At 42.8% G+C, this 13,171-nt stretch overlaps 1 protein-coding gene across 1 annotated transcript in view; it reads left to right on the top strand.

Moving 5' to 3' along the window:
• The window catches only part of PEX14 (peroxisomal biogenesis factor 14), a gene marked incomplete at its 5' end in the record, with an annotated part of 40,507 nt that extends 27,694 nt beyond the window's left edge, over positions 1–12,813 (top strand). Inside the window, 5 exons of the mRNA XM_010296314.1 lie at positions 2,928–3,013; positions 4,877–4,979; positions 6,246–6,343; positions 9,557–9,648; positions 11,874–12,813. Coding sequence (XP_010294616.1) covers positions 2,928–3,013; positions 4,877–4,979; positions 6,246–6,343; positions 9,557–9,648; positions 11,874–12,339 — 845 coding nt within the window. The remainder of the gene's footprint in view (positions 1–2,927; positions 3,014–4,876; positions 4,980–6,245; positions 6,344–9,556; positions 9,649–11,873) is intronic.
• Between the last annotated feature and the right edge of the window lie 358 nt (positions 12,814–13,171).

Genomic DNA, 13,171 nt, shown 5'->3' with positions numbered 1-13,171 from the left:
TACTTTTCTAACCCTTTTAATTACAAGCAAACTCAGGGGAGTTTCTCAGCTAGGTGTGCAAAGCTGCATGCTTATCACCCAGGTATTGTCTGTGTTCTTCCCCATGGTATTTATGGTCTCCATTTATGGGGTTTTGTGCAGGTTTTACACCTGCTTAACAGTCATCTCCAGTGACTGTTTTTCTTGCCATTTGGATCTTCTTCTCCCACCCCTGTGTCTTCATTATGTGGGAGGCTGCAGAATACAGACTGTTTTCTCTTGCAATTAAAAATGGTAACTAGAGTCCAAACTCTTTTTTTTTTCCCTCAACCTCTTTCCATGGGTTCACTGTTTGCTCTTGGAAAATAACCTCTTCCAGCCTCAGTTCCTACAGTTTTAAATGTGGATACTACTGAGGCTGACCTTACCTGGATGCACAAACCCTAATTAATTGATATCAGGAAAGTTAATTCTGAGATGAATAGGGATCTTAAAAATAGTGTTTACTCTAGAAGTACAGTTTACAGTTGCTGCTGTGAAAATTAAGCATACTTACAGAGAAAACACAGACTTAGTGCTGGAGAAAAAGTCTGTGTCCCTTCTGTTTTGAGGACCCTCCCATGCCTTTTGAGGGTCTCTTACACAGAATGGTTTGTTACTTCCCCAGTGCCGAAACTGAAGAGTAACTGGGCTATTAGTGCTTTTTCACTTTCTCTAAATTTTATTCCAGTTCTACAAGTGGGGAAATTGAGGATATGCAAAGAAATTAGTGTGAGCACTGGGGTTACGACTGAGAAGCTTCTAACCCTCTCTCACCTCCACGTTTTAGAGTATTGCAGAGAAAAAGGAAGACTGAATGTGGATTTTAGGCAAAGCTGTGACATTCTTCATAACATTGTAAAGTTGATGTGGTCAATGCAGAGCCTTTACTGCATACCTCACTCACTCACTTTTCCTCTCCACCACCCTCACTTATTTTTGCCACAAGACAGAATTATTTCACACATCTCTAAAACGAGTAAAATGGCATTTCAGCTTCTTGTCTTTATAGACTCTCTGAACTTTAGGAAAGATCATTCTGGTCCCTTTTCATTAATAATGAAAACCAGGGGGCAATAAAATGTTCTTAGCTCAAGCATTACAGGAATGGAGGGAGAGATGAGTGAGGTGAAGGGGCAAAGCGGACAGGATCCTACAGGTGTCTCTCCTTTCTACTGAGAGGTCACCACAGCTAGCAGGTAGTTAGGGACAGCCAGTCAAGGACTGCCATGGACAGGGCGCAGCTGGACCCACAGACCCTCTGACATTAGTTAACCCTTTACAATAGGCTGTTCAGCCTGGAACGAGTTGCATTGTCATAAAAGGAGGTTTTTAATCAGAAGTGAAGGACAGAGAACTGGACAACCAAGAGACTTCAGATACCAGAAATGACAGTGGGAGCAGAGTAAGGAGGGGAAAGTGGGATGGATGACTGGGGTTTGCAGCAAAATTAGCCAGAGATCATTTTAAATCCTGACATGTACACAGCCAGTTACTGCAGCTTAGCTGACGTGTGTTAACTCATTAAGTTAAAAAGTTATGGTAATTTGATCATGTGCCTAAGCTCCAAAACTGCAACTGCAGCAACCCAAAATACTGCTGGTGACACTATTCACCAGTTCTGACAGAGCTGCTTTAATTTGTTCAGATTTCTAGCCAGCGGATAATTTGAGGCGCTATGTCCTAAAATGTAGCAAGCTATGAGTGCCAGTATTTGAGAGTCAGTGCCTGTCTGAGGGCTGGGAGTAGGAGTAACTCTTGCAATGAAATGCCTGTAGAAGATCTCAACAACAGGAAAAATGACAATAGGTGACCAAAGCAGAAAGGAGACGAGCTTCCAGCCATTTTAGCCAGTTAAGCTTCCCTTTGAAAAGCCTAAATTGAAACTTTGGAGAATAGAATGCATTTCTGAGGCATTGTAGGTCACATGTAGATTTAGATCTGTCTGTTTGGATACTGTACACCGGCCTCCACCTCATCAGTTCTACCCACATCCTGACACTGAACTTTAGGAAAGATCACTCTGCATCCTCTTTATTATTAAAGAAAACTGGGGGCAGTACAAGATTCGTTAAGGGAACTGCGAGGGAGGTGAAAGGATAAAGCTGGTGGAAAACTACAGGTGTCTTCTGATTCTGCTTGAAGGAGCAGAGCATACCATATCTTTTCTTTGCTCTGTGGAGTCGCTAAGCTTCTGTGCAGAATTGTGTGTTAAATATCTCAAGCTTTTATGTACTTCTTTACCTCTCTCTGTAGATATTTAATTGCATATTTTCTCTCTGCTATTTATGGGTGCTTTGGTCCCTATTCGTAATTCAGGCTGGAAAGACACTGGATCCTTCCTTATTGAAATGGTCCGTAATTGCTGACACAGTCTTCGTAAACCCATTTATTGCCCTGATTTCTCTTCTTTCTCAAAACACTTCCTTCTTTCTGTTTTTGTGCACTCTTCTGGGTCTCTGGCTCTGTCCTTGTTTTCAAAAATTATGATAGTGAAGAGCAATTGGTATTCAAGGAATGAGTTAACCTTAGGTAGCTGTCTACAGACAGTTATCTGCAGAAAGTGCAGTAGGATTCAGAGTGCCTTCTGCAAGAAAAGAGTAGGACAGAACAGCTTGATGGAACTTTCTAAATTGCTGCTCTGATTTGTCTCCCTTTGACACCTTGTGCAAGGCCAGTGTCAATGCTAGAGGTCTGGACAGATGTTTCAGTGTCCTAAGGCCAGAAGCCTGCACACTGTACATGAGGGACTACCACCATCTTCATGCCCCCTGCTTAGTTAATCTATGCCTGCTAAGATACAGCAAAACTGTCATTATTCATTGCTCTTTTCTCTGATAAAAATGGGTGTATGAAAATGTTGTCACCTGCAGTTCTGACTATGATTATTTCTTGATTTTGGCCTTTAGGTCCGCCTGGCTCCAGATGGCGAGATTATGGGGCTTTGGCTATCATAATGGCAGGCATTGGCTTTGGGTTCCACCAGCTCTACAAGGTAATAATCTCCCTCACTACTCTTATACTGTACTCTGAGAGAATGATGTTATGCTGCTTGTGTCCAAATAATCATGTCGGTTCCAAGCTGGTGAAGCATCTCTTTTCTTACTGGCACTGCCACTGGTATATTTGAGAAATGTAGATATTTAACAAGAAAAGTTTTAAAACTCGTTTAAAATTACTTCTCATAGCCTGTCCTATAATTAATTTTCTGTGTCTTGGGTTAAGAGAGAGAGGCCAGACTAAGCAGCATGTTCCATCTATGCAAGTAAAGTTACATGACTCAAGAGAATGGCTTTTTATCAAGATATATTGGCCCTGTGTTTTTATATTAAAGTAGTGATGCCAACCTTACTGATGTTTTCATTCTTGCAAAGAATGGTGGGGCTAATAAATGTCCAGAGAGATGTTAAGACAACAGCTGCTGGGCATTGCAGGCCTGAACATATTGCTGTTACTAAATGACACATATCTAACACATATTGATGATTTACATAAATTTTTTGGCATAACGTCACTGATGCCGTTAATGTATCCTACTGCAGTATTCTTTGTTTACAGATCTTGCTCTTCCATCTATCCAAACCTCGTAAGGCGTATTATGTGCCTAGCAGAGATCCATATTCTTTCATAGGAGTAAGACATCTTTGGGGACAGTTGATAAATTCCCTCTACCCTTCATGGGATTTTGAGGGAGTTTGCAAATAGTGATTTTTATGTGAAAGATAGGATGCTAGGATAAAACACAGTTGTCCTTGTGTGTTCTGTGAAGATTAAGAGAGAACTGTTTATGAAAGTCATCAAAAGCTATTTGCTTTTCAGAATGTCCTGAGTGTAAACATATATGTGTACCTGTGCTTTGTGAGGGTAAGCGCTGTGTGCAGCGACACTGAAATCCGAAACCAATGCTATTAAACGTAAAAGAAGGCTGTCCCACACGTGTCAGTTTGGATAATCAGCTCTGTCTCAGAAATCATCCTGTATGTATGCCCCAATAGTGGGTGTACATGCATCAAAAGCCAGGATGAGAAAGAATTGATAGGCACTATCAAGGCTGTTTCCACATCCTAGACCATCCTTCTATCACATTTTTTTAACCTGACATGTTGTGCTTGGATGTGCCCGTGTTGAAGTGCGTATTCAGTTCATAGGAGCAGTGCTGCAGAAGGATCCATTGTAGTTAGAGGAGAATTGTGACCTGTTAGATCCAGTCCATCCTCCGCAAGGGCAGAATGAGGCAGATTTCATGGCTGTGTGCAGTGTCACTGAACTGCCTCCTGTTCTGTACTAGCTTGGTTCTCACTTCCTTTAGTCCTGGTTCCTTAGTTCTCTCCCCTGTGCTCCAGATCTCCGCTTTTCCTTCCGTGACTCCTAACCCTTCCCCTGCCAAGGTTCAAAAGATTTCATAATACCTTTCATTCCCTGGCTTGTGCTTCCTCTGGCCTTTCCTGGGCCTTTCTCCTCCTCTTCCCACTTCTGCATTTCTTGCCTTGTGGATGTAGCTCAGATGTTGCGACACATCAGTGTGTTCACATTCAAGAGTGTAAGATCTGAAATTGTACTCTCTCTGTGACGGATGTTTTTCTGGACTGAGAGCTGTCTCGGGAAACCTTAAATGGAGTTAGGAACTGTTTTTTAGGACCACCAAAAATGTAACCGTAGAAGTCATATCTTCTGCAACTTCATTTAACGCCTACTGTAGAGGGGATTTCTTTCCTCAGCCAGGTGTGTGGATAAATGGTCACTGGCTCTGTGATAAAGGCTGAGGGTTGGGTGGTGGGCTTTGAGGATGTTTCAGGTAGATTAGAAAGACCACTTTGCATATTCCTATTTCCTAAAAAAGTTTCTGTACTCCATGCAGAAATACCTTCTTCCTCTCATCATGGGAGGCAAAGAAGACAGGAAACAACTTCAGAGGATTGAGTCAAACATTTCTGAGATGAGTGGCAGTGTGACACAGACAGGTAAAGATTAATGACTCCATCAATTCACCCCTCAAAGCTTTTCTCCCTATATCCTCCATTCCGCCAAGACCCCCACCCTTTTCTTTCCCTCCATCTCCACTTTATGTGGTGACTTCATTTATCTGCTCTGAGAATCTGTTCACATTTGCAAATGAAGCCGCCGTCATTTCGGTTTAATTTGAAATTGCTTGTTTACTGTCGGCGCGGCCTCAATTAATTATGTTTTTACGGAAAGGCTCCCAACCTCAGAATATTAATAAGGGGAATAAAATGACAGCCTTTTGGAGGGCTGTAAAGTTCATTTTTAATTTCTGCCTCTCTGATGTTTTCAGGGGCTTTTTTTTGGTGTTTTCCCCCCACCTTCCATCTGAAAATCCAAGAAAGGGTCAGGAGAGTCTGTAATTACTGTGCCTCCCTGACCTTAGCCACCTTCTCTGTTATTGACTCTATAGGGTGTCTGTTCATTACCCGATGCCCTAATGATGGTCTGGATTAGCTGTTACCTGTCAGACCAATAGAGTCTTAAATTTTATTTTATTTTATCAGCTTGTTTACTGCCTGGAAGCTTTGGATAAAGTACCAACGTAGAAAAAGTTCTCCTACAGCTGGAGTTGGAGTCCAGCAGAAGTTCGTCAGTGTTTGCTGTAGTGCAGGAGGGGAATACAGGGTGTTCTCTTGAAATAAATAAAAGTGCAAAGTATATTCTGTTGGTGGGATGGAAAAAAGTATTATTTTCAGCAGTGAGCTTGTTAAAGATGTTGAGGTTGAAGGAGCTGGTGGGTTGAGAGTGGGAGGATGCTAATTACACTTTTTAGTGGAGAGTGAGAAGAAAAGCATCTTTTGTTTCTCATGATACCCTAAGGTCAATCCTGAGACCAGCCTCATCCCAGATTGGAGTTAGCCCCAGTGTTTGCCTGTGTGAGGCCCAAGATAGATAAATGATACAAACATTGTGTAAGTTCAGGGAGATGTACAAATCATAAACCAATATAATTAGAAGGGAGAGGTTTTGGACGGATATACTGTGGGCTATAGACATCTATACAATAGAAAGATAAACTAGAAATACTGGAGGTTAGATGCAGTGCAGGTAGATTACCCGTAGTGCAGATAAATCATATGGATTAAAGTGAGCAGGCGGGCGTAGATAAATTAAATATAGTAGGAATAGAGGCATCTTTGTAGCTAGACAGCAGGAAGGATGTGTGTGACTTCGTATACGTGCATGTATCTCAGTTTAACACTCTCCTGCTTTTTCCCTCACAGTGACTCAGTTACAGACAACTTTAGCAGCTGTCCAGGAACTGCTAATCCAGCAACAACAGAAAATCCAGGATCTTACCCAAGAACTGGCTGCTTCTAAGGTATCCACTTCCAACTCTTCACCTTTAGAACACTACCATCTTCTTTGGAACATGCATATCTTCTTTTGTGGGCACATGGAAAGCGCCTTACTAGGTTCACAAATCCAACCTTCATCTCTGTCATATCTCCAGCCAGTTTTTCTGCATCTGATTTCACCATAGGCTGTCTGCTTAAGGCACTGGATATTAATTGGATACTCAGTGTAATGTATCTAACTTCTGTGAGGGCTTTGTTATATAGCTTTGTATGCAACTTCTGAGACCTGTTCTCAGCTCTCTATCCTCTGCATTGCATTTGAGATTAAATAATTGTGCCATTAGTCCACTAACCAGAAGAGGTAAAGGGCAGTTGTGCAGAGGTTTTATCTATGTGTAACATGTAATTTCTCCTGTACCCTTGTACATTGTCAAAACAATGACTTCGTCCTGTTCAGCCAAGCACACACTTGAAGTACTGTATTTAAGTCACCTGTTCAGATCCAGGCCAGGTAATGGCCAAACAGTCTTAATATTTCGTTTCTTGTTTTAACGACGTTGGTCATCTCAGTGTAACAGGTGGCCCCATCATAACCACATTAGTGACAAACAGTGGCCTATTCCCCTTGAATCCTGACTTGACCCTGGCAATAAAACCATCCCTTCTGACTAGTTTGTGTTGTTACATGTGTAACTACAAGTAACCACTTTTAACCAAAATTGATTTTCTTTCTGGCAATGAGAATTAGTGCTTTTCATCTCCAAAGTACTTTGCAGCCATTTGGCCTTAGCATTCTGTTAGCCTGTAAGTGTGGGTTACATGTGAGGTGGGATGGATTTGAACCAGTCACATAGAGTTGAAGTCTTCCTTTTGCTCACAAACTTGCGATTATTCAGGGTGCAGTCATCCTGCAGTATTCCCTGTACAGGGGGAGATTTTTTACTGTGAAATCCCTTAGACAATGCTTACAGTCTTTTACCTATAACATGAGCAGTTGTTTTTGCCCCTTACCTATACTTTAATCTCGTACAAACTCTTTGATGGTGTGTAACTGGTGGGCCACAGCTGACTGTGTGGTGTGCACACTGTACAGTAGGAATCCCTCAGTGGCACAGCTGTAAACCCAACCATGAAAGCCAGTTTATGGTCACAACAGTCTACTTCAATTTTCCTTGGGAACTGTGGCCTGCCAGTGGCCTGGAGCCAGTCCGGAAATTGGAAAACTGTTTTCAGGTCTTAAGTGTTAAGATTAAGACCACATGTTGAGCTTTAAGAAGGAAAAAGGGCATAAGAGTCTTGGTGGTTTAGAGAGTCTTGAAGAAGTTTTTCCTCCCCCCTCTCTACCCCCTGCACTGAAATGGTAGCACACATTGTTATGATATCTAAACCTCATGTGTACAAAGAAAAACTTGGGCAACCCCACAAACCAAAGAATAAAAGCTGTGTTTTCTCAGCTGTAATGTAAGTTTTTATATCTGCTTTTCAAACTCCTACTGGTATGCTGTAAAAAATTAAAAAGAGGGACTTTAAGTAATTAAAAAACGTACATAAAAATTCAAGGCTTGAATTTTCTACAACTGTTTTTTAAAGAGACTGGCTAAAAAGCCCCAGATGTCAGATTTTATTTCTAAATCCTAGGCATCTGGCACCATATGTGTTTTGGAAATTTGAGTCCTTTGCAGGCCAGTGAGTGGAAATCACTCCCTTGTTAATGTGCTGCTGTAGCTTTCAAGGTCTTGGAAAGCCAGAACAGTGGCTCCTGGATTCTTGCTGTCTGAGGGCTGGGAGTGTGAATCCCAAGGGAACGCATCTGTGTATATCACAGCTACTACAGACTGAGCCTCTCCCAGCTCGCTGGGTTCACAGCCCAGAAGTCACTGTGAGGAGTGCTGGCTGTGAAGGTGTTCAGGGTTACTCAGCACTAGCTGAAGTCTGTTTAAAGAATAAGTAGGAACAGCCAGTTCTGGCTACATCTAGTAGGAACTGCTGAGGAGGAGTTTTCTGTTATTCCAGTCCTGGCTTCCTTTGTCAGGGGATTTACTAGTAGTATCTCTGGAGTGATGCTTACAGATGGATTCATTCCTAATGGCTTTTATCAGAAATTACTATGGGAAGTGAGTGTTCTTTGGTCCCATACTCAGCCCATCACTACAGGAGTTGCTAGAGTGATAGGATGGGTAAACCATAGGCCATTATCTGTCTTTCAGAATGTTCCTCCCATTTCTCAAATTCCCAAAAGAGTTAAAAGAAAGATTGCCAGAGTATTATCTGCAGCATGTTCTCCTCAGTTGTCACCTTACTCTAATTTCTGCCTGATATCCCATAGCAATTCCGATGCAGTGCTGACACCAGCTGTAGCAGGCTTCCATGAGTTACTTATCATCTTTCCCCACCAAATTGCATTCATTGTCTTGAAATATCCAAGAGACATTGCCTAGTCCAGCTGCTTCCTGGAGATACAATCTGGTAACTCAAGCATAGCTCTAATTCTTCAGATCTAGTAAGCAAAATTTTTTGCAAATTTCAAGCATTGATTTATCAGCCCACCTCTAAACACCACAGAGTGCAGATAATCAATTCTTCATTTAATGATTTAGGAGAAATGAACAAATGGTTTAAAATAGGTATTAATATATAATATTTGAACCTGTTGCCTCAGCCAAGTGCAGTCACAGGAAAGAGTAAAGGACATGATTCAGTGCAACTCCCACTGCCTTTCAGGATCCCAGTTCTAGTTCTTCTTCTCTAGAAATCATTCATTAGGTCAGCGTCAAATGATTTAGTTTACCTTTTTGTGTACTTTTTGTGTTCTCTGTCTGATATGTTGGTGGAAAACATCCTATGTAGACCTAGCTTTGTCTGAATTCTCACAAGTGCTGGCCTTCAAATCGAAAAAGAAAGGTCCCCTTGAGATGCTTCAGCAATGGTTTTGCATGGTATGTTGGAGACAAGGTTAATTAGTTCCCGAAACAGAAAGCAAATATTTGAATAGTCTTAGCATCTTGAGCCAATTATTATTTCTGATCATCATGGGGACCCATTCAGGTCCTTCTTTACTGGGGAAGTTGCTTTGCTCATATCTGAGAGTTTTTAAATGATAGAGCTTATGTATGTTATCCCCAGGGTTTAAGAATCCCAGATGGGAGGAGAGAGAGGATAACATAGAAAAACATGATGTTTTTGAACTATCTCCCAGATCGTATTTTGATATTTATGTCATCTTTTTCATGTTCTAGGCCACAACTTCCACCAACTGGATTCTGGAGTCGCAGAATATTAATGAATTGAAATCTGAGATCTACTCATTAAAAGGACTTCTCCTGAACCGGTATGGATGGAATATGTGAGCAGATGATTGTGTGGAGAAAGGGTTCTTTCCAGGATTCTCTCAGTCAAGGAGAGGAAGGGCATTTCCAACAGGAACTAGCTCTATATCCTGCTATTGCTATTTTAATAATACCACTTTGCACTCCACTATCACTTTCTATTTGCAGGTCTCAAAATGCTTTTCAAACTTGCCTTAAATCACAGAGCGCTTTAGGAAATTAATAAGATTTTTCCTTTTTGTTTACAACAGAGGAATCCTCTGCCATTCACCACAGTCAGGATGCCTCTCACGTAGTTTGAGGTATTGACTGCATCTGCACCTGCATTTTGTTACAGAGAGAGTCATTTCTGGATAACAGTTCAGCTGACCTGTTCATGGTTAGGGCATAGCCAGGATGAAGAGAATCACACTTCAGAAGAGCCTGTTTCTCTTGATGAGCTAGCTCAAGTACAGACATCTTATAATGTACTCGATGTCTGAACTGAGGTGATATAAACCCCAGCCTGTGGGACAGTCATAAGAACAGGGATCGGATCTCAGTTCTTGAGGAAACACTTCTTTTCCCAAGTACCTTACTTAAGAGTTTATCTAGCTTTTCAGCTATTGATCCTTTCACTTTGATATGACTCCCTTGCCTCCTTCTACATGTAACTAAGTCTTCTCAAGTCATCTGTTTCCTAAGAGATGGACTTCAAAGATCAGTCCAGGATTGGACTAGACATGTTCTGGATCTCAGCAAGTGTGGTTTTCAGAAGTCTGAAAAGTGTATTGGCTTTAATATCCTTTTAAATTCTCACTACACCTCCCATTCCTCCCAAGAGTCACAGTAGAAAAGCTTTGGAGGACAGAGGACACAAGTTGCTGTCTGTTAAGTTGAGTCATACTAGCATCACTGCTGGGGAGAAAGCATTACTTAATGACACCTCTTCAGCAATGGGAAAGTTGCAGCTGGGGGATAAGTGCTTTTTGGAAAAAAAAACTTTTTGGGGGGTTGTTTTTTAACAAAAAGGCAAATGTTTCTGCAGTGAGGAGGCAGCAGCAACATCAGAGCCAAGAAAGTCTCCAGATTGAATTTGTTGATTGCATTTATAATACTGGTTGAATATGCAGACATTAGCTTATTGCACTCACAGGAGATGGGGGTTAGATCAGCAGTTCTTCGATGGCTGGTGGTGGCAGCAGGAAAGGGAGGTGAGAGCAACTACTGTTCCCAGTTCAGTCTAAGAAAAAGTAACCCGCTATGTTTGAGCGCTCACTGTAGGAGAGCAGTCAGCTTTTGTCTGCTCTGGTCTTGTCTGTGTCACTAGCCAGCTCATCTGAGGGGTATGAGAACTCCCTGCCACACAGCATCTTTTCAGAGCTTGGTCTGATACCTCTTCATACTCCCACTTTTTGTATGCACAAGCAAGGACGCATGGGGAGTACTAGATCAGACATGCTTTTTTGCTTTGCTCTTCATGATAGATGACTTTCTGAGGGCACCAGTACTCCCCACTGCACTTACATTTGTCCTGTTTGATACTTGGATTCTCCTGTTAGGGCTGGGCATTAGCCTGCCACCAGCAAATCCTTGAAGCCCACCTGGAAACGACTCGAGGACAGAACAGCCAGCTTTCTCAGCTGGTGCAAGCTAGTATGACTCCTTTCAAGTCAGAGAAGCTGAACCAGTTTGTGGCAGCCAGGACCTGGCCCAAACATGTAAAGTGCATGCTGGGACTAGGAGATAGGTTGTGGATTGTAATGAGCCAGCATGCAATAGCTGTGTATCACAGTGGAGGTGACGACCAGGTGGTGAAACTCCTTGGCTCAGGCACAAGGACCTGGTGTGTCTGACTTCTTGCTCCAGTGGGAATTTTCTTTACCAATTAAATAGTGGTTGTTTTATAAAGGGACACTCATGTTCTTCCACAGGCAGCATTCCTGAGTGCTAGCTTACTCTGTGAAACTGGCCAAACCAAGTCATTTTAGTACTAAAGGTTGCCCAGCTGTGATATTTTCCTGGTGTGCAGGCTCGATTACTGGGTGCTTGTAAAGCACTTTGAGATTCTGGCTGAAGTGAAGTGGCTTTGCTTTTGTTCATTTATGACAAAGGAGACTTGCAATGTCAGTCCTGCTTTACATGACTTCTCCAGTGCAAATACCATTCTCTCTCTGATGATAACCCCTCAGTGTTTTTAATAAAAGCCCCTTTTTCTCCTTTTGTTCCCCTCTTCCCTTCCCCCAAGGAGGCAGTTCCCTCCCTCCCCTTCGGCTCCTAAGATCCCGTCATGGCAGATCCCAGTGAAGCCAAGCTCACCCTCCAACCCTGTTGTGGCCAACCATAATAGCAGCAGTGACATCTCACCTGTCAGCAACGAGTCTACCACCTCATCACCAGTCAAGGAGAACCATAGCCCTGAGGGCCCGAAGGTCAGCTGCCATCTGCTGAGCGCAGAGGAGGGCAACAAGGCAGTGATTGACGTCAAGAGCCAAGTGCGGATGGAGGTACAGGGTGAGGAGGAGAAAAGGGAAAACAAAAGGAATGAAGAGGAGGAAGAGGACGATGAGGATGACGATGTTAGCCATGTGGATGAGGAGGAATGTCTGGGTGTCCAGACTGAGGACCGTCGAGGAGGGGACGGTCAGATTAATGAGCAAGTGGAAAAGCTACGAAGACCTGAGGGGGCCAGCAATGAGAATGAGATTGACTAAGACACCCTGGCTTCTGCTGCTGCTGCTGCTGTACATCTTCCCTAGCCTCCTGCACTGTCCCTGGTGCCTCTCCCATTTTGTGGAGAGAAGTGCCACTAATCCCCTCCAGTGATTCTCCCATGATTGACCTTGAGTAGGGTCATGATTGCCCAGTGAGCAAGGTGGGCCCTGTTTCACCACAGGGCTTTGCAATGTTGCAGTGGCTTCTCCCCTCCCAGACCCACCTTCTCCCCATGAGCTGGGGTCACTGCCTGGGCTGGAAGACCAATCGCCTTACCATGCACCACAGCTACAGAATAAGTCCTCTTACAAAAACACAATCTCTCCTGAAACAGTCAGCCTCTTTGCTGCATCCTAAAGTCCTTCTATCCGATTTCAGAAACCAGTCTGTCCTGAGCTCTTTGATTTCACAAGCCTTTAATCCCCACATAAGGCCCAAACCAGTTCTCTGTTTCCCAAAATAACCCTCTGTTTTATTTCTCAAACTACTTGATATTCTGTTGCCAAAAAAAAGAGCATTTTAACCCTGAATTCCTCACCAGATCTCAGTCTTGGCTCTTCCAAGCCTTATGTCAAGCGTCAAATTCCTGAAACTACCTAGCATCCAAAACCACTAAATTTCTGTGGGGTCCAAAGAAAACAAAATTCCACCCCACATTCTTGCACTCATCAGAGTGGCCTCTTGCTAGGGACCAAGTCCAGGTTTCATGGCCAAAGTAACATCTACAAGAACAGGTGGCTTTGTTACTGATTGCTCCCCAGTAAAAGAAGAATTTAAAAGAAGTTGACCCCACTTCTCCTAATTATTACCCTTTCTCCTCCAAAGACAAGG

Source organism: Phaethon lepturus, unplaced genomic scaffold (assembly GCF_000687285.1).
Source record: "Phaethon lepturus isolate BGI_N335 unplaced genomic scaffold, ASM68728v1 scaffold17741, whole genome shotgun sequence".
Lineage (NCBI taxonomy): Eukaryota > Metazoa > Chordata > Aves > Phaethontiformes > Phaethontidae > Phaethon > Phaethon lepturus.
The sequence above is the reverse complement of the archived record's forward strand: the minus strand, read 5'-3'. Positions and strand labels throughout refer to the sequence as shown.